The sequence below is a fragment of the Elephas maximus genome, chromosome 1 (genome assembly GCF_024166365.1).
Source record: "Elephas maximus indicus isolate mEleMax1 chromosome 1, mEleMax1 primary haplotype, whole genome shotgun sequence".
NCBI classification, from domain to species: Eukaryota; Metazoa; Chordata; class Mammalia; order Proboscidea; family Elephantidae; genus Elephas; species Elephas maximus.
In genome coordinates, this window is record NC_064819.1 from 28,831,668 (window position 1) to 28,852,938 (window position 21,271).

Below are 21,271 nucleotides of genomic sequence, written 5' to 3' on the forward strand. Positions count from 1 at the left end.
TGACAAGGATCACGATAGAGGGTCCCAGACAGAGCTGGAGAAAAATGTAGAACAAAATTCTAACTCACAAAAAAAGACCAAACTTTCTAGCCTGACAGAGACTGGAGAGACCCTGAGAGTATGGCCCCTGGACACCCTTTTAAATCAGTACTGAAGTCATTCCTGAGGTTCACCCTTCAGCCAAAGATTAGACAGGCCCATGAAACAAAATGAGACTAAAGGGACATACCAGCCCAGGGGCAAGGAGGAGAGAGCAGGAGGAGACAGGAAAGCTGGTAACGGGGAACCCAAGGTCAAGAAGGGGAGAGTGTTGACATGTTGCAGGGTTAGGAACCAATGTCACAAAACAATATGTGTATTGTTTAATGAGAAACTAGTTTGTTCTATAAACCTTCATCGAAAGCACAATAAAAAAAAAAGACTATTTTTGATGGATATAGAGGTAAAGAGGCTGGGAAAGAGAGAAAGCACCCACAGTGCCTCAAAAAAAGTAGAATTCACAAAGGAGAGTGTAAGTGCTCAGTTTCTTGGTTCGTATGGACCCTGTAAGCGTCCCTAGGTGGCCTAAACGGTTCAGCACTCAACCACTAAATGGAAGGTTGCCAGTTAGAGCCCACTCAGTGGCACCTCGGAAGAAAAGCCTGGCGATATACATGCTTCTGAAAAATCGCAGCCTTGAAAACCCGGTGGAGCACTGTTCTACTCTGCACACATGGGGTCACCATGAGTCATAATCAACTCGACAGCAACTGGTTTGGTTTTTTGGTTTGATAGACCTTACATTTCTGAACAAGAGGACAAGCAGTATGGACAAGACCTAGAGAGTTTTTCTATCTGTGAGAAGGAAAACTTTAAAAGGAAAACTTACTCAATGTCTGTGGCATGATAAGCCACTTTCTGCATTTTTTTTTAAGTTCAATTGATTAGCTTGCGGTTAGTCAAGATTCTTCCTAATCTCTGGAAATGAGTTGATTGTCAATTCCAGTTTCCTATTTTGAACGTTTATCTTTTTATTTGTCTTTAAATGTATTTGAGAAGTTGTGAGAGAGTATATCATGAACTCTTGGTCATTTATGATTTCTCATTACCCCAGCCAAAATTTCTTCTACAAGTTAAATGTGTCCCAAAAACAGTAGACCAAATGACATTTGACTGTTGGCTATTGATATTACTAAGAATCACTAAAAAAAAAGAAAAAAAAACAAAAATCACTACCATACTTTCTGAAAATTCAGAGTATAGGTGAATTTCCTACAAGGAAATAAACTCTTAAAAGGGTCATATGTGGGTCCATTCAGAGAGTATGCATTCCATGAACTGGATTTCTAAAATCATTGATTTGATCATCTCTAGATAACCAACCAGAAAGTCGGCAGTTGGAATCCACCAGCCACTCCTTAGAAACCCTGTGGGGCAGTTCTGCCTTGTCCTATGGGGTTGCTATGAGTTGGAATTGACTCAACGGCAAAGGGTTTTGTTTTTTTTGGAGGTAACCAAACCTGGTGGCTTAGTGGTTAACTGTTACGCCTGCTAACCAAAAGGTTGGCAGCTTGAATCCACCAGGTGCTCCTTGGAAACTCTATGGGGGCAGTCCTACTCTGTTCTATAGGGTCGCTATGAGTTGCAATTGACTCAATGGCAGAGAGTTTGGTTTTGGTTTAAAGCTGTCATAATTAGTCATGAAGAAGATGGGGCAACAAAGGAGGTTTAATGTTTGCTAAACATCACACGTCCTTGGATGCTGTCCTTTTGTCTATGGCAGAATCAAAGATGACCGAGAAGCAAGTCCCAACGAAAGACCCAATGGCCACGACCCCACTGGGAGTACCAGCTGCTCAGCCTCCAGGCTCACAATCCCCCATAGTGTACCTGAAGGATGTCGTGTGTTATCTGTCCCTGCTGGAGACCGGGAGGCCTCAGGATAAGCTCGAATGTAAGCTCTTGCCCTGTCAAGGGGCTTCAGTATTTTTCTACAGGAAGACCCAGAGTCATGTCCACCATTCCTAAACATCCTGTAGACTGGTCTGGCGTCATGGGTAGGACTCCTTGGGGGAGATTTTCCAGTTCTGTCACCAGCAGTGATGTGGTAACATTTCCTAGAATCCACCCTGGGACACGGTTCCAGCTGTGCGTAGTATCGGCAAGACCTCTGACGCCTTGGCACTGAGAGCCCCTTGGGTCTCTGCAAGTGGTCAAGACTCCCTACCTTTGCTGACAGGACTTCCTGGAAGCCTCCAATCAAAGAGTTGTTGCCTCCTCTCAGTAAATTTTCCGAAGAAACATATTCAACCTCTGTCCATGCCCGACCAAGAAACAAAAACCTGTTGCTGTAGAGTTAATTCTGTTCATAGCAACCCTATAGGACAGAGTAGAAGTGCCCCATAGGGTTTTCAAGGAAAGGCTGGTGGATTCAAATTGCCAGCCTTTTGGTTAGCAGCTGAGCTCTTAACCACTGTGCCACCAGGGCTCCTGCCCAAGCAAATCTTTAACTATGAGGAATTAGTTTTTCTTGAGACCTGGTTAACCTCCACATTGTTTTTCCACCCTGCCCACACTCCAAGATCTTCAACCTCTAGAGAGAGAAGACTAGTTGCTTCATTGAGGGAACTGAGCTTGGTCTCACGGCACTACTAAAACTGGTTTCAAAAACACGTCTTCAGGGAAAAAGCAATAGCTGATGATGGAAAGGAGCGTCTACAGCCACTGAAACAGCCAGCAGTCTTGTAGATGGCTCCCTCCAGGCATGGGTTAGCTGGCCTCTGTCAGCCTACAGGCAAACTTGTTAAAACAGGAGATGACACAGCCTTTTTAAACAAGATGTACTGTCTTTGCTTCTCTTGGGAACTTAAAAACATATACATTATGGCAAAGGCAAAGTTCTCGTAAATAATAGGACCAGTGAACAAAACATAAACATTAACAAGGAAGGGCAGGCAAAGGTTAACTCTTGCCCAAAACAGAATGAAACCCTTCACTCAATAGCTGAGCTTAAAGCTTCGCTCATAGATTTCAGGTGTTAACAACTGTAAGACTTTAGTGCTGATTTGGTAGAAATGTAGCGAACTTCTGTTTCTTCTGGCTCATGTTAAAACTGAAATCTCAAATTATTTCCAACATTTAGCCACAATTTGAGTTTTAGGCATCATATTTGTTAATAACTTCCAGAGAGAAAGTGTGGTAAATTGTTCACATCAGTGAGTCTCAGACTCAGTCTTGTTATGGCAATAAAAAGAATTTTTTTTTTTTTTTACTTTTTATTATAGAAAATTTTGAACATAAAATAAACGGTATAATGAAATTCCGTGTACCATCACCTGGCTTCAACAATTATCAACTCATGGCCAATCTTGTTTTATTTATACCCCCACCCATCCCCTCTGCCCCAGATTACTTGAAAGCAAAATCCAGGCATCATATAATTTACTCTGTAAATATTTTAGTATATATCCCTAAAATACACAGACTCTTTGTCTTAAATATAACCACAGCCTTATTATCACATCTAAAAACATGATTGCTTACTATTATCAAATACTCAATTAGTATCCACATTTTCCCAATTATCTTATGTATTTTTTAATTGTTTGAATCAGGATCCAAGTAAGGTCCATACATTGTCAGTAGTTATTAGGGCTCTTCAGTTTCTTTTAATCTATTAGTTACCCCTCCATCTTTTGCTTAATTCTTTTTTTTTTCCCCTTGCAATTTTTTGTTACAGAAACTTGGTTGTGTGACCTGTAGAGTTTTCATTTTGGTTAGTTTTTTATCCAGCCAAATCAATCCAAATCCTGCCCTAGTTTTAACAATTGAAAACAAGTTAGGATCTTCTCCTTCAAAACCAAACATGTACCTTTTGGCCAAGAATGGTCTAAAATCCCACCTGTTGCCCATGCAATAACAATGATAGGTTCCATGAATGAACACCTCATATATACTGAGCACTTTGCACGCATTACTTCATTTTAACCTCACAACAGTCCTAGAAGGGTGATGTGATTATTCTCATTTTACATGGAAAGAAACAGAAACTCAGAAAGATTAAATGGCTTGCCCAAGGTCTTGCTGCTAAAACATAGGATGGTGACCTAGGCCTTTCTAGTTCTGCTCCTCATTCAAGGAAGGAAGGGAACAAGCCCACTAGATGAACTGGACCATCCCAAGGCCATCTGAAGGGCAGGGTGCCTCTGTGGACCAAAGAGAGCTCAGTGTCGCAGAGTTGCCTAGACCCAGCATCCTAGAGCAATGCTCTAGTCTGTTAGGGCCTCTGACCTAGACATTCTGCAGAGTCAAGAAAAGTCAAAAGACCATGACCCTCCTTTTAAAGAACTTATACTCCAACCAGGAGTATACCACTGGACAAATACAAGGTACAGAAACATTAAAACATTTAGAAAGAAACGAGGACACAAGGGCAGCTTAGCCAGAGTAGCATGATCATTTGGGTATGGGCTGAGAGACCCGCAGGGGTTGTATTAGGAAAGGATCCACCAGGTGTCTCCACAGAGAGTACGGGCCTGATGAAGGGTTTCAAAAGATAGGAGAAAAACAAAGAAATGTTTAGCTCTGCTTCCCTCCCTGCTCACTGCTGAGACCACCGACAGGATCTCTACCTTTTAGTTGAACAAAATGCAGGTTTCCAGGTCCCTTAAGTGAACATTTAATCCTTTGCCCCAATTTCTCTCCCAGACTTTCTTTATCCTACACTACTTTCCTGCATCTAGAACGTGGTAGAGCAAGTTCTGAAGAGCGTATCGACATTTTATAAAAAAAAAATGTCAAAAAAAAAATTTTATAAAAGGAGATATAAAAGCTCCTTTGATAGTAACTAGGAGCTAGTGGTTAAGAGATTGGCTGCTAACCAAAAGGTCAGCAGTTCAAATCCACCAACCGCTGCTTGGAAACCCAATGGGGCAGGTCTACTCTGTCCCATAGAGTCACTGAGATTGGGAATTGACTCGAAAGCAACGGGTTTGGTTTTTTGGTTTTGGTTATGATAGTAACTATCACATAGCATTATTGAGGACTAAATCAGTAATAACAATAAAGTACTTAAAAGAGCACCTGGTGCATATTAAATGCTATTTATACACATTGAGTGCTTTCTACATTCCAATCACTGCAGGCATGGCGTATGATTTACATGTTAGTTCTCATAACAACCCAAAGAGAAGGAAACTATTATAATCTCCATTTTACAGATGAGGAAACTGAGTCTAAAGTTAAATGGCTCGTTTGACACCCAGGGGTGGTCAGGGAGGGCCGGGCTTTGAACCCAGGTCTGCCTGACTTCACAGCCTGTGCTCCTTCCACGTGCAGCAGAGGCAGTGACCCATGTGCGTTTCTGGTGCCTCTGCCCCCACCCATGGGCGTTTGCTTTGAGTGTGGCCCAGTGACCCTGAGAGGTGTGAGTTCTGTACAGGAATTCACACTCGAGGCCTGGATCTCATCAGCCACAGTCATTGCTTAGACAGTCCTGGGAGCCAGATGGCTTGCTTCTCTTTCTTCCCACCCCCTCTGTAAGGAAGTCAGACTCTGAACCTTGGAGGGTGGGTGAACTAGTGGCCAGAACTGATCTATGTGCTTGGCAGCATCAAAACCTCAGCCTGTCGCGGTTCCTGGAAGACCCCTCAGGCCTCACTTCCTCTGTTTCTTGCAGTCATGTTCCGTCTCTATGATTCGGACGAGAACGGTCTCCTGGACCAAGCGGTAAGCTTTCTTTCCAAATATCCCTCCTGGATCTAAGAGAGGCGGGGTGAGCGGGAAGCAGGTGGAGGAAGAATCTGAAAACTCTCAGTTCCATCTTTACAGGAATAGAAACGTCCCAATAAGGGCTGCAGAAATCTGAATAAATTTCTCACCTTCTACTTCCGAAGACCCAGCCTTGAGGAGAGTCAACTCTAACTTGCCTTTTTGTTCCAGAAGCCTGGGGTCTTAAAATGTCAGAATGGGGAGATGCTTTAGCATTTCACCTAGTTTACCTTCACAATCTGTTCAGAACTTGTCTGCAGTTTCCTGCTGGAGCCTGAGGGTAGAGGGGAGGCGGATAGGGAAGCAGCAAGACCAGGGCAAGAGAAAGAAGGTTACTGCTAAAATGCTTTGGCGTCACTCTTGGCTTCCTCTCATAGCTCAGGGCACTAGCACTGGGTGTCTGGTAAGTCTTCTCTGAGCACTTAATTCCATTGCCCCTGGGAAAGCCTTGAGACTCCACTGCTCCTCAGGAAGAGGCAGGATAGGTCAGGATCATGGAGTATGAAGAAAGATGGAAAAGGAAGAAGGCAGAGAGGAAAAAAAATAGGATCAGACAGGCTCTGACTCATGGCTGGCCATGTTGGAGATGGGATCTATCAATGGGAAAGCTCTGAGGTCAAGGTGGATGGGGCTGAGTCAGAATAGAAGGAAGGAAGAAAGGGAACAAACCCACTAGATGAACTGGACCATCCCAAGGCCCTCTAAAGGGCAGGGCGCCTCTGTGGAAATTCTACCACCACACTGCAAAACTGTGGGTTGGGTCATGCTAGGGGACAACCAGAGAATCCTAGACTTTCAAGCATTTGGTCAACACATATTTATTGTCTACCATATATATATATATATTTTTTTTTACCGTATGTCAAGCACTATTCCTTTTTTTTTTTTATTATTTTATTGTACTTTAGATGAAGTTTTACAGAACAAACTAGTTTCTTATCAAACAGTTACTACACACATTGTTCTATGACATTGGTGAACAACCCCATGACATGTCAACACTCTTCCTTCTCAACCCTGGGTTCCCTGTTACCAGCTTTCCTGTTCCCTCCTGCCTTCCAGTCCCTGCCCCGAGCTGGTGTGCCCCTTTAGCCTTGTTTTGTTTTATGGGCCTGTTCAATCTTTGGCTGAAGGGTGAACCTCAGGAGTGACCTCATTACTGAGCAAATAGAGTGTCCTGGGGCCATACTCTAAGGGTTTCTCCAGTCTCTGTCAGGCCAGCAAGTCTGGTCTTTCTTTTTGAGTTAGAATTATGTTCTACATTTTTCTCCAGCTTTGTCTGATACGCTCTATTGTGATCCCTGTCAGAGCAGTCAGTGGTGGTAGCTGGGCACCATCTAGTTGTACTGGACTCAGTCTGGTGCAGGCCGTGGTAGATGTGGTCCATTAGCCCTTTGGACTAATCTTTCCCTTGTATCTTTAGTTTTCTTCATTCTTCCTTGCTCCTGAAGGGGTGAGACCAGTGGAGTGTCCTAGATGGCCACTCGCAGGCTTTTAAGACCCCAAGCGCTACTCACCAAAGTAGAATGTAGAACATATTCTTTATAAATGATGTTATGCCAATTGAGCTAGATATTCCCCCAAGATCATGGTCCCCACAGCCCTCAGCCCAGCAATTTGGTCCCTCAGGGAGTTTGGCTGTGTCTATGGAGCTACCATGACTGTGCTGTCAGGCACTATTCTAAGCACTGGGGATACATCAGTGAAGCCACTGGCAGAAACCCACACCCTCATGAAGCTTTCCTTCTAGCGCAAGCACAGACATGGTAACATACGTAAGTAAATGTGTGCAAGGTAGAGACGTCTGCTGAGGAGGATGCTAAAGGAGGAAAAGGAAGTGTTGGAGGGAGCTGCAGTGTTATCATAGGGTAGTCAATGAAGGGTGCCCTGAGGAATTCACATCTCAACTGAGACTTGAAGGAGGCGAAGGAGTGAGTCTTGGGGTTATCTAGGGGAAAGCCTTCCAGGCAGAGGGAACAGCCAGTGCAAAGGTCCTGAGGGCTGCAGGTATGTTGGAGGATTGACTAGGAGGCCAGGGGGACTGGTGGAATGACCGAACAGACGCAATCAGAGTGAGTGATGGCTATGAGATCAGAGAAGTAATGGCGCAGGGCAGTTTGCAGAGCATATCAGGCCTGTAAGGTGATTGAAAGGGTTTGCCTTTTACTCTGGAGAGATGGGGAACCTTTGGAGATTTTGAGCAGAGGAGTGGCGCAGTCAACTTAACTTGTGTTGAGAATAGACTGTAGGAATGTGAGCAGGGAAACCAGTCAGGAGGCTTTTGAAACGATCAAGGCAACATGTGATGGTAACTTGCGCCAGAGTAGAAGCACTGGAAGTGGTAAGAAGTGGTTAAATTCTGGATATATTTTAAAGGTGAGGTTGGTGGACTGAAGCGAGGCTCACAAGAGTTATCAGATTTAACTTCCACCCGGAATCCCCAGCAAATAGACTCCCAGTCTCTTTTTTGAATGTTGCCAGGGTTAGCTCATCACTACCTTAAGACAGCCATTCCGCTGCTGTGGATAACTGTTAGAAAGTGCTTCCTTCCTGCATTCAGGCCCCTTCGGTCTGCCAGCGTGATTTTCAACACAAAACCTGCTTTTGCTGTTCTCTCTCTCTTCCCAAAACCGGTAGAGCGACCAAAATAGGTAGGCCAACACTCAACTCCTCCCTTCCCTCCATCCATCGGCGTAGTTCTCCCCTCTGTTGTTGATCAGGACAAGTTGAAAACCAGTTCTACACAATAGGCAATCAGATATTTAAAGGTGCTGTCCCATGTCCCCTAAAATCTTCTCCCTGCTAAAACTTCTCAGTTCCTGCACTGTTTCTCATAAGGCTTGACTTAAATATGGACTCTGGACAAGCTCCAGTTTGTCAATGCCCTTCTTAAAATATGGCACAGAACTGAACCCATTGCTCCATGACTCTTTAAGCATTCAAATGACAAGGGTAGACATCAGGAGAATTGGTTCTCCCTAAAATCTGCCCACTCTGCCTGTATTTACACAGCCCTGGGCCGAGTCTAATTCTTGGCTCCTGAATCACATTGCTTTCTCATTGAATCGTAGACCCAATGAAGTTCCCCAGCTATTTTTGCATTGGAACTTCTGCCAAGTGCCAAGCCCTGTCCCTACCTTTCTCCCTACGTCCTTCTCCCCATCTATTGCTCCATCCTGCAATTTTGCAGTGGATTATTTTTTAATTTAAATGAAATAATTTTTGTTTTTACTCTGTTGGCTTTTACCTTGCTTGTTTTGACCCAACACTCAACCTGGTGGAGGTAACAATTTTAAGCCTATCTTTAGTCCACCAATGTGTTACCAAAACATCCTTACTATAAACATCTTAGATGGTACCCAAGAGATGCTCACTTCGACACTAAATGCCTTCTAAGCCCAGACCCAGACATGTTTCAGTGGGGCTCTCCATGTGCTGACATGTTAGCATCCGTCAATTCTACGAGGTTTTATATGGAGCCTGGCCTTGGTACCAAAGGCTCTCATCAGGCAAATATACTCCTCACAAATTTCCTACTCGTGGAGTCCTGGGCCCAGGGTTGGACCATAGGACAAAGGAAATAGGTAAGATGCCAAAATAAATCTGAATCATAGTGCCTGAGCTAGGACCAATACAGCAGCCCTTCATCCAGCTGAAACTGGCACCCAAGGGGTATAAATAGATCCCATGTTGCTAAAGCTGTGGGGATGAGGACTGATATGAAGGGGGAGGAGAGGCCTGCCTTGGTTTGTAAGTATTTGTGAGTACTACAAACACAGTGAAAGAGAAACCAGGAGTCTTCTTTCTATATTCTCGAAGTCCAGGGACAGAATAAGGGCAAGGAGGTCATTGTTCAGTGGGCTTTCCATATAACTCTGGCTTGTCCATGCTTCTTGTGAGCACCTCTCTCCACTAAGCTTTGTAGTCAAGGCAGAAGCAAAGTGCATGGGAACAAATGGTGAACTCCTAGTGAAACGATGATGTATGGCACCATCTGCTTCTCGCTCAGCCCTGCTTGTGTTCCCGTTGGGTTTGATTTTGAGTCTTGTTCTCAAAAACACACCTTCAGTTGGTTTCTCTCCCTGTTGTTTTCCAGGAGATGGATCGCATTGTCAACCAAATGCTGCACATTGCCCAGTACCTGGAATGGGATCCCACGGAGCTAAGACCTGTAAGTGTCCATAAGCATGGGGTGACTTCCAAGTGAGCAACCAACATGAGGTTGGGACGTCTTCTGGACTTGAATGCCAGCATTTACTGTGCAGGCTTTCCCAGACCTATCTTCCTACAGGCAGCTTCTCTGGGGTCTTATGCCTTGACCGCCCACTTCTTGGATAGGAAAAATTGCAGGCAGCAGGAAGAGTGTAGGCATAATTGAACTATTAATTCCCCTAACTTTTTTTCCAGAGCTAAATTTTTATAACAGGAATTTATAGGTCAGAGAATTTAAAGATAGAAATAACCAGATAATACTAGTACTGTATTTTTACACAGATAATGCATGACTTCTACATTTGTTTGCCAGCCATGCCCTCCCTCCACCTGCCTCCCGTGAGGTATTTTCCTAAGCATGCTATGCTAATTTTTTACAGCAATATGTAAAAAAAAAAAAAATTGGCATAGCAGTGCTTACAAAAATACCTCAAGGGAGGAAGGAACAGTTGGCAAACTAATGTACAAGCAGCGTGTTATTTGCATAAAAATATGGTAATAATAATAATTACATATTAGGGCTCCTAGGTATAGGGCATTGTATTAGAAATTTTATGTACATTTTCTCTAATCCTGACTTCAATACTGCAAACATAGCAGTATCATTTCCATTTTACAGATGAGCAAACCAGAACCCAAAGAATTGGGATGGCTTCCCCAAGGCCACACAGTCAGGTTGAGGCACAGCCACACCCAGAATGTTGGCTTCCTGAATCCTAGTCTGCTCCCCTATTGTTCTTGTTGACTCTCGTTCACTCAGAATCAGAGGAGAAAGGTGCAAAACACAAAACACATAATTCAGGATGAAAGACAAAGAGAGGGCAGAGGGGGACAGAAAATTCAAAGATGAAAAGAGACAGTTGTTGCTCTTTGGATTCCACAGATCTTGAAGGAGATGTTGCAAGGGATGGACTATGACCAGGACGGCTTTGTGTCTCTAAAGGAATGGGTCCACGGAGGAATGACCACCATCCCATTGCTGGTCCTCCTGGGGATGGATGACTCTGTAAGTCAGTGAGTTTGAGTTCAGAGATCTCTTGCCTTACAGGTACTTCAGGCTCCATGTGGAAGTCAATATCTACACATAGCCTTGGCTTCTACCCTGGACTTCCCAATGGAGACACCACGTACTCTAGGCCAGCTGGAAAGTCCCCTCTCTTGTCATTGCTTACCGCCTTTTGGTGTCTGAAATATACTCATTCATTCAATAGACATTTACTAAATTATTACTAAAGAAAAGTTACTGTTATAAGTGTTATAAAGGGACACAGAGATTCAGGATTTGCCCTCAAGAAGCTTATATTTGACCAGCAAAGGGCAAAAAACTTCAAGGAAGAATTCTATCTTTCCCACAAGTTAGGTTTAAAAATGCTAAGAGAGTTGGTGAAAGAAGGAAAGGAGGAAGGAAGATTAGTCTTTTGTGGGAGACTTTCATGAATGGTATCTTGTTTGACAATCAAAACCACCAGATAGGTAGGTATTTTTACCCCAGTTTATACAGATGGGAAACTGAGGTTCTATGCATAAAGAGCAAAAGGAGGAGCCAGGATTTGTACCTGACTCCCAAGATGCTACACTTTCTAACACTCCACGCTTGGGAGTGAAGCCCAGCAGGAAGGAACCTTCGAGGGTGTCAACCTGGCCCTGAAGGATGTGTGTGATTTTGATATCTCACTCTTGAGAATAAAGATCAGATGGAGGGATCCTAGGAGGATGTTTGATCTGGCTGTCAAGGATGCCTGGTAGAAGATGGTAGAAGAGAGTGTTTGCGGCTTGACCAAAGGCCCAAAGGAAAGTTCCGAACGTGTTAGGGAAATCTACCCATTTGATCAGAGAGGGGACACATGTAAAGCTTAACTTGAAATCAGTGCTCATATAATGCCTAGCATCTGACCTAGTCAGACACTGCATTTTCTGCTTATTTACCAAGCGAACTAACTTCCGTACTTGAGATAGGAAGATTAGCACTAAAAGCACAAATGGTGATGTGAAGCATTTACCAGGACAGCCTCATGGGTTTCTGAGATTACTGAAATGCCACAGAGAGGAAGAACAGGCAGGGCAGCTGGACTGGCCTCTACCTGACTGTCGTTGCCCATTTCCCATAGTGTCTCCATCTGACAGTTCTGTGGTTCAGGGTTAAAGCTGAGCCTTCAATTCCAACAACACTCAAGAACTAAGGATTCTGCAGTCATCTGCTGGCATGCTCAGCTCCTTCTAAGTGATGAGTAGAAATCAAGGAACCTGCACGACTCCCTTCTGGTTACTTAGCTCCTTAGAAAGTCAAAGCTGGAAAAGACCTTTGTGAAGCTCTAGTCTACCTCCTGTTTTACAAACTGAGGCCCAGAGAGGTAAGGAGCCCAAGGGTGCATGCCAGTTTGTAGCAGAGGCGAGCCTCCATCTTTGGTAACATCAGACCCCTCCTTCAATGATCCCTTACCAAGAAGCTACTATGTATCCACAAAGGCTCAGATCTGGGGGTGCAAAGGTAAATAAGATAACATTTTTGCTAACAATACTCATTCAAGATTATACTTGGATCAAAGATACAAGTTCTGCTTGGGTGTCATTCGAGCATACCTGTCCTTTCTCTGAAACACGCAAGTAGAGATGGAACAAGGACCCAATTTGTACTTTCCCTACTGAGGTCCAAAGTGCCACCAACTCTTTGCATGGAGGGATCTACTCTTCTACAGCTGGAGGTGGGAGAGCGAGGCTATTTCTTCAACATTCTCCCAAGTGTGCCCCCCAAATGCCAACTCAGCCTCGTAGCAAGCCATAGTTCACGTCAAGAAAGCTGCAAACAAAAATCAAATGCGAGTTTAGTTTTAATTAATCAAAAGTTGTGTACATTTGTTTTAAGTATGTACTAAAGTGTACATTTTTAACATTTAATATTTTTCCTGTCCAAGAAGTGGGAAATCAACGCATAGGACCCCAGAGAAGCTGCCTATAAGAAGGGGAGTCTGGGAGAGCCCACACAGTATGGGCTTAAAAGTTCTATTACTAGCTTGCTTTTTCAAAACCTGTGTTCGGCCACTGAAAGTCTGGGGATCTCTGAATGGCAAACGCAGGAAGCAGTCTGTCTCTGGGTGAAATTCTAGCAGTGACATGAAACCCAGCACACATAAGGAAGGGCATGACTTCCACGTTCTGCAGCCTCCAATGTGCAGAAATGAAAAAGCCACATGATGGTGCTATAACCCAAGCAGACATGTCACCTTATCCCAAGCCAAGATGCACGTGCTTCTCATCCTGTGTCTATGACAACAGTAGCCATGAAAGGGGGTGTCAGCCAACTGGTTCCCTTTGCTAATAGAGGTATTTTCAGAAAACATGACCGTCTTTTGGGCTACATGAAGAAGCTGGGTCTTCTGAAGAGTGCTGTAATTGCCCTTCAAGTCTAAGACCCTAAAGGAAAACCCTAGTTTGGGGGAGGGAGGGTTAACTATTTACATAACTTCCTGAGTCTCCATGTCTTCATTTCTAGGATAGGAGCAACTCAAATTCCTTACATGTGAGAAAACACTCTTTGGTTATTTTTGTGTTCCCAGTATTTGCCACCAAGTAAGAACATGTTTGCAACATGCCAAATACTGGATTCGGAGCTTTACTGACAGTATTTCACTTAATTCTTGCAAAAATCACTTGAGGAAATTCAAAATGGATCAAAGACCTAAATATAAAACCTAAAACGAAAAAGGTCATGGAAGGAAAAATAGGGATACTGCTAGGGACCCTAATACATGGCATAAACAGACTACAAACCATAACTAACAATGCACAAACACCACATGATAAACTAGATAACTGGGAGCTCATAAAAATTAAACACTTATGCTCATCAAAAGACTTCATCAAAAGAGTGAAAAGAGAACCTACAGACTGGGAAAAAAAACTTTGGCTGCGACATAGCTGACAAAGGTCTAATCTCTAAAATCTATAAAATACTTCAACACCTCAACAACAGAAAAACAAATAATCCAATTAAAAAATGATCAAAGGATAAGAACAGGCACTTCACCAAAGAAGACATTCAGGCGGCTAACAAACACATGAGGAAATGCTCAAGATCACTAGCCATTAGCAAAATGCAAATCAAAACTACAATGAGATACCATCTCACCCTGACATCTCTGGCACTGTTGTTGTTAGGTGCTGTTGAGTCAGTTCCGACTCATAGTGATCCTGTGTACTACAGAATGAAACACCGCCTGGTCCTGCACCATGCTCACCATCATTATGCTTGAGCCCATTGTTTCAGCCACCGTGTCAATTCATCTCGTTGAGGGTCTTCCTTTTTTTCAATGACCCTCTGCTTTACCAAGGATGATGTGCTTCTCCAGGGACTGATTCCTCCTGATAACATGTCCAAAGTATGTAAGACATAGTCTCCCCATCCTTGCTTCTAAGGAGCATTCTGGCTGTACTTCTTCCAAGACAGATTTGTTTGTTCTCTTGGCAGTCCATGGTGTATTCAATATTCTTTGCTAACACCACAACTCAAAGGCATCAATTCTTTTTTGGTCTTCCTTGTTCATTGTCCAGCTTTCACATGCGTATTATGCAATCGAAAATGCCAAGGCTTGGGTCAGGTGCACCTTAGTCTTCAAGGTCACATCTTTGCTTTTCAACACTTTAAAGAGGTCTTTTGCAGCAGATTTGCCCAATGCAATGTGTCTTTTGACTTCTTGACTGTTGTTTCAATGGGTGTTGATTGTGGATACAAGTAGATCCACTAGTAAAAACAAACAAACAAAACGTTGGAGAGGTTGCAGGGAGATTGGAACTCTTATGCTCTGATGGTGGGAATGTAAAATGGTACAACTACTATGGAAAATTATGTGGCACTTCCTTAAAAAGCTAGAAATAGAAATACCATACAATCCACTAATCCCACTCTAAGGAATGTATCCTAGAGAAATAAGAGCTGTGACACAAATAGACACATGCACACCCATGTTCATTACAGCATTATTCACAATAGCAAAAAGATGGAAACAAACTAAGTGCCCATCAACAGATGAATGGATAAACAAATTATGATACACAATGAAATACTGTGCAACGATAAAGAACAATGATGAATCTGTGAAACAGCTCACAACATGGATGAATTTGTAGGGCATTATGCTAAGTGAAATAAGTCCCTCACAAAAGGACAAGTATTCTATGAAACTACTATCATAAAAACTCAGATAATGTTTACATACAGAAAAAAATAATCTTTGATGGTCACTAGGGAGAGGAGGGGTGGGAAGGGAAGGTCACTAACTAGAGAGACAAGTGTTACCTTTGGTGAAGGGAAAGACAACACACAATGTAGGGGAAGTTAGTACAACTTGACCAAGGCAAAGTCATAGAAGCTTCCTAGACACATCCAAACACCTTGAAGGACCAAGTTACTGGGCCTGAGGGGTGGGGACCATGGTCTCAGGGAACATCTAGGTCAATTGGCATAACACAGTTCATAAAAGAAATATTCTACATCCTACTTTTGTGAGTAGTGTGTGGGGTCTTAAAAGCTATCAAGTGATCATCTAAGTGCATTTATTGGTCCCATCCCATCTGGAGCAAAGGAGAATGAAGAAAGCCAAAGACACAAGGAAAATATTAGTTCAAAGGACTAATGGATCACTAGCCTGAGCCCAGAAGAACTGGATGGTACCCAGCTACCATCACTGACCACTCTGGCAGGGATCACAGTGGAGGGTCCCCAACAGAGCAGGAGAAAAATGTAGCACAAAATTCAAATTCACACACACACACGCACAAAGGCCAGACTTACTGGTCTGACAGACATTGGAGGAATCCCTGAGATTATGGCTTCCAGACATCCTACTAACTCAGAACTGAAGCCACTCCCAAAGTCCACCTTTCAACCAAAGATTAGACAGACCTACAAAACGTGAAATAAAGTACAAGAGGAACACACTTCTTAGTTCAATCAAGTACAAGAGACCAAATGAGCAACACCTGCCCAAAAGTGAAACGAGAAGGCAGGAAGGGACAGGAAAACTGGATGAATGGACCTGAGGAACCTGGGGTGGAAAGGGGAAAAGTGCTGATACATTGTGGGAATTGCAACCAGTGTCACAAACAATTTGCATATAAATTTTTGAATGAGAAATTAATTTGCACTGTAAACTTCCACCTAAAGCACAATAAAAAATTTTTTAAAAATCACTTGAGGTAGATGTTTGTTGGCTGAATGAATGAACTGATCTTTTGATGAATCACTTAATCAGTTAGTGAGGCTAGTTACCGAAATGGAGAGTATTTTCAATCACCTCATATGCATGCATGCAAAAACTAGACAATGAATAAGGAAGACTGAAGAACAATTGATACATTTGAATTATAGTGTTGGCAAAGAATATTGAATATGCTATAGACTGCCAGAAGAACAAACAAATCTGTCTTGGAAGAAGTACAGCCAGAATGCTCCTTAGAAGCAAGGGTGTTGAGATTACATCTCACATACTTTGGACGTGTTATCAGGAGGGACCAGTCCCTGGAGAAGGAGATCACGCTTAGTAAAGTAGACATCGAAAAAGAGGAGGACTCTTGATGAGAGGGATTGACACAGTGGCTGCCACAGTGGGCTCAAACATAATAATGATTGTGAGGATGGCACAGGACCAGGCAGTGTTTTGTTCTGTTGTACATGGGGTTGCTATGAGTCGGAACCAACTTGATGGCACCTAACAACAACAACAACAACAGATAAAAAGGCTTTAATTTCATAAAACTCAAGTCTTGGAAGAAGCAAGCTTTTGGGGTAGTGAGAAGAAAAGAGCTTAACCAGGCACAGAGGAGACCAGCATTTGAAAAGAAAACATGGACTCCTCCAGAGACCTTCAGCAGAAGAGCCTGGACATAGGAATAGACCTGGTACAGTGACCAGCCCAAGCGCAGAGGTGTCCAGAAGTAAGAACTGGATTTGAAGTCCAGCACGTTAGACTCTATGCACCTAACTGCCAGTCCTCACCAGCTTACTACGGTAGTTTTTACTGCCCCTAATACCAGACCAAGAAAAGTGATCCAATCGAACATGGAAAATATCAAATAATATCATTAATATCACAAGCAAGCAAAATTTTGTTGAATATCATTCAAAAGTGGCAGGGAACTGCCAGAAATTCAGGCCGGATTCAGAAGAGGACATGGAACCAGGGATATCATTGCTGATGTCAGATGGACCCTGGGTAAAAGCATGGAATACCAAAAGGATGTTTACCTGTGTTTTACTGACTACCCAAAGGCATTTGACTGTGTGGATCATAACAAATTGTGGATAACATTGCGAAGAATGGGAATTGAATATACCGTGGACTGCCAAAAGAACGAACAAATCTGCCTTGGAAGAAGTACAACCAGAATGCTCCTTAGAAGCAAGGATGGTGAGACTGCATCTTACATACTTTGGACATGTTGTCACGAGAGATCAGTCCCTGGAGAAGGATATTATGCTTAGAAAGAGGAAGACCCTCAATGAGATGGATTGACACAGTGGCTGCAACAATGGGCTCAAGTTTAACAACGATTGTGTGCGTGGCGCAGGACTGGGCAGTGTTTCGTTCTGTGGTACATACATAGGGTGGATAAGAGTCAGAACCGATTCAATGGCACCTAACATCAACGACAACAATACCAGCCGAGAGTGTTACTCTCACGATGGAACGCATGAGGAAGGCTCAGGGACAGCATACGTGGGGAGGGGTATTCCTGAAGCCACAGCCCCACCAAGCTGAGCTCCGGGAGCTGGAAGGTGAGAGATCTGAGGTTCCAGGAAAGGTGTGTGATTGTAAGAGGTTTGATTTATCTAGTGGGTAAGGCGTATTCAGTTCTAAGCCAAGTCAGGAGAGGACGGTTTAACCCTCTCCGTGTCTTAATCGCTTTACTGTTCTGCCTGTGAGCAGGGAATGGCCTGGGAGTGTGCTCATGAGATGATGCTAACAGCATGGAAGGCTGATAACAGAAAAAAGGACATCATTTTTACTAAACTATTTTCTCTTGGTTATAGAACTAATACCTGTGCATCGTGGAAAATATAGAAGAAAGCAGATTAGGGAATAAAATGCATCCTTAGGGCTGCCAAATATATAGCTCACCTCTGTTAACAGTTTAGTGAAATTTCTTCCCGTCAAAGATCTTACTATATAAAACTGAGATCATAATATGCCATCAAATTTATATTCTGCTTTTTTCGTGCAGCATCATGTCATGAGCACATTCCCACACCATTAGATATTTTTATAAATATCATTTTGTTTGATGCTCAATATTAAATCATATGGATGTACCACCATTAAACTTTTGGTAATGTTGAGATCTTTTGGATATTTCCAGTCTTTTGTTAGTTTAGGTAATTCCAGGTTGAAGCTCTGACAGAGCACAAAAATGCTAATGTGCCTTTTAAAAATTATGACTTTAGGATAGAATCCAAGAAGCAAAATCTGTAAGTCAAAGAGTATAAACATTTAAAGGATCATTAGATTGGATTGGACTGAATTAGATTAGATTAGATTGAGAAATGATGATGGATGGACAGACTGACGGACAGACAGATCTCCAAATTATTTGCCAGAAAGCTTGTTCTGATTTATATTTCCACCAGCTTTGTAATCTGTTGCTGTGGAGTCAATTCCAACTCATAGATACCCTAGCGGACAGAGTAGAACTGCGCTACAGGATTTCCCAGGCTGTAATCTTTATGGAAATAGACTGCCACATCTCTCTCCCATGGAGCAGCTGGTTGGTTCAAACCATTGATGGTTTGGTCAGCAGCCAAGCGCTTAACCGCTGCACCCCCAAGGTTCCTTACCAGCTGTGTGGGAGAGGGCTTATTTTATCACCCCCAGTCCCCACTCCCACTCAGATATTCTTAGTTTTTATTATTTGCTAATTTGCATTTGCATTTCTTTTAAGGGAGTCCTTAAAACAGTAAGATGAATATCGTGTCTTCCACATATGAGAAGAGAGTCTTACTTAGAAAACTGCAAGAATACGCAAGAGATGACCCCAGATTTCCTCTAGCTTAGGGCTGCCCGCTCAGGGTTCCACCCTGTTATTGCTGCTGCAGGGCTCCAAGGGGGATGGGAGACATGCCTGGACCATGAAGCATTTCAAGAAACCTACCTACTGCAACTTCTGCCACGTCATGCTGATGGGCGTGCGGAAGCAAGGCCTGTGCTGCATTTGTGAGTAAACTTCCTTCAGACCCCTCTCCCTCCTGAAGCTATCTTGATCTGCCCATGGTTGAGCCATTCCAGAAAATAAATTAGCTTGGGGAGCCACCCACATTGTTCCAACACCAGGGAATAGGGCAAGACATCCACGTCCTGTTTCTATTCTCCCCAAGTCAAGGGACAAGTGTTGCCTTATTGTTGGAGTTCTACCATGGGACAGTGCCGCCCTAGGGGAAAAAAAGCTATTGAGGGTGACACGTAATTAAAGTACATCTCCCGCTAATTTCATCCAGGTTTTACTAGTGAATGTTTATTTGGGGCATGGTTAGAGGCACGTATTTTTTTTTTTCTTAGAGGCACATTTTTTTTTAATTAATAAGCAACATAAAGCTATAGTCTAAATAGAAAGGAAATTAAAACAATGCATTTGTTTTGTTTTAAAATCCGTTTCAGGAAGTCAGAGGAGAAGGGAGACAACACAAGTGAGAGAGGGGAATAAAAGAGAAAGGGAGACTGGAGAAGAGGACAGAAGAGATGGAGGGGAAGGAAGAAAGGAGGGATGATGTAGGAAAGAAGGTGGATACGGGGAACAGGAGGGGACGGGAGAGGGGCTGCAGTGAGAAGGCTTTGTAGGGGCCAGGCTGTGGGTGATAGAGTCCTAAAAGCCACCTCCCCGTACAGATGCAAACACTCAGCCTGAACCCATGAGAGACGGGGGAGCCGCTGCTGCAGGGAGGCTCCGTGGGTGTGGTCCAGGTCACCAGAGTGTCTCATCCATCACACCCGTGTGAGCTAGGCAGCAAGTGACCTCAGCCACAAAAGTCTTCTTAGCAAAGTTTTGCCCAGTGGCCACCAAGAGCAAGCATCAGCAGGCCAAAAAAAGGGTCCTCCAGTCTTTCCTGCATCCATTCAGATCCAGCTCTCACCCAATTCTTTTTGGACCCAATCTCATTCCTATCAGGCGCTAGGCCTGTGGACTTCGCTGTTTTTGCATAGTAGTAAGTAAAAAACCTATTACTGTTGAGTTGATTCTGACTCATAGCAACCCTAGAGGACAGAGCAGAACTGCCCCATAGGATTTCCAAGCAGCACCTGGTGGATTTGAACTGCCATCCTTTTGGTTAGCAGCCAAGTGCTTAACCACTGCGCTACCAGGGCTCCAGTAGTAAGTAATAGTAGTCATTATTATTATTGTTGTTATTTTGTGGAATAACTACTCTGACGCAGACACATGGTGCTTTGCACAAATTACCTCGTTACATCCTGTAAATTCCCTGCAAGAGGGGCACTTCTATTCCCACTTTACAGATGGGAACCCTGGTGCTATGAAAGGTGAAGCACTTTACCCAACATCCTGTGGGTAGTCACAAATGGCAGAGCCAGAATTCAGGCCCAGGCCTAACTCCAGAAATCCCTGCTCCTTCCATCCACTCACCAACATCCCTGTAGTGGAATGCTATGCCACTGGCATGACAAGGAGGATGACCCCTCAGGCTCTCCTTAAGTGACAAGCACCATTCTGGGGCTGTTTTTCCTGCTTGCATTCACTGTCCACAATGGAAGGCCATGTGGTGGGGGCAGGGGGAGGGGGCAGAAAGATGTCTGGGAGACATCCCTGGACTCTCCTCCCAATCAACAGCTGGAGATCATATTGAATTTCCATAGGCAAGGCCAGCTCCATGGGTCCCCTGCCCCTATCTGGCCACCCGAGGAAGGCAGAGGCCATCGCTGGGCTGGGGGGTGGCTGAACCTTTCCTAGATAGCCACTCGCAAGCGCTCTCCTTATTTTATTTTTTCCTTTTCAGACTGTAAATATACTGTCCACGAACGCTGTGTATCCAAAAACATCCCTGGGTGTGTCAAAACGTTCTCAAAAACTAAAAGGAGCGGGGAGGTTAGTGACATCCATTGCCTTTTTCTGTTGCATGCTGGGTCCCGGGCAACATGTCCATCACCGCAGACTCCTGGGCAGAAAGGGGCTGTGAGAGCTTATCCAGTCCCTTCTCGGCCTCAAGGACCACCCTGAAACCATCCCATTCATCCGTCAATCCATTCAGCATCTGTGCTATGGCACACAGGTTATGAGAGATGGTCCCTAGCCTGCTCAAGAGCTGTGTAGT

At 43.7% G+C, this 21,271-nt stretch overlaps 1 protein-coding gene across 2 annotated transcripts in view; it reads left to right on the plus strand.

Moving 5' to 3' along the window:
- Positions 1-21,271, plus strand: part of DGKG (diacylglycerol kinase gamma) — a 248,355-nt gene that overhangs the window by 93,637 nt on the left and 133,447 nt on the right. For both annotated transcript variants that reach the window (XM_049880842.1, XM_049880850.1), the window contains 6 exons: positions 1,763-1,933; positions 5,657-5,706; positions 9,845-9,919; positions 10,844-10,966; positions 19,046-19,163; positions 20,957-21,045. In XM_049880842.1, coding sequence (XP_049736799.1) covers positions 1,763-1,933; positions 5,657-5,706; positions 9,845-9,919; positions 10,844-10,966; positions 19,046-19,163; positions 20,957-21,045 — 626 coding nt within the window. The remainder of the gene's footprint in view (positions 1-1,762; positions 1,934-5,656; positions 5,707-9,844; positions 9,920-10,843; positions 10,967-19,045; positions 19,164-20,956; positions 21,046-21,271) is intronic.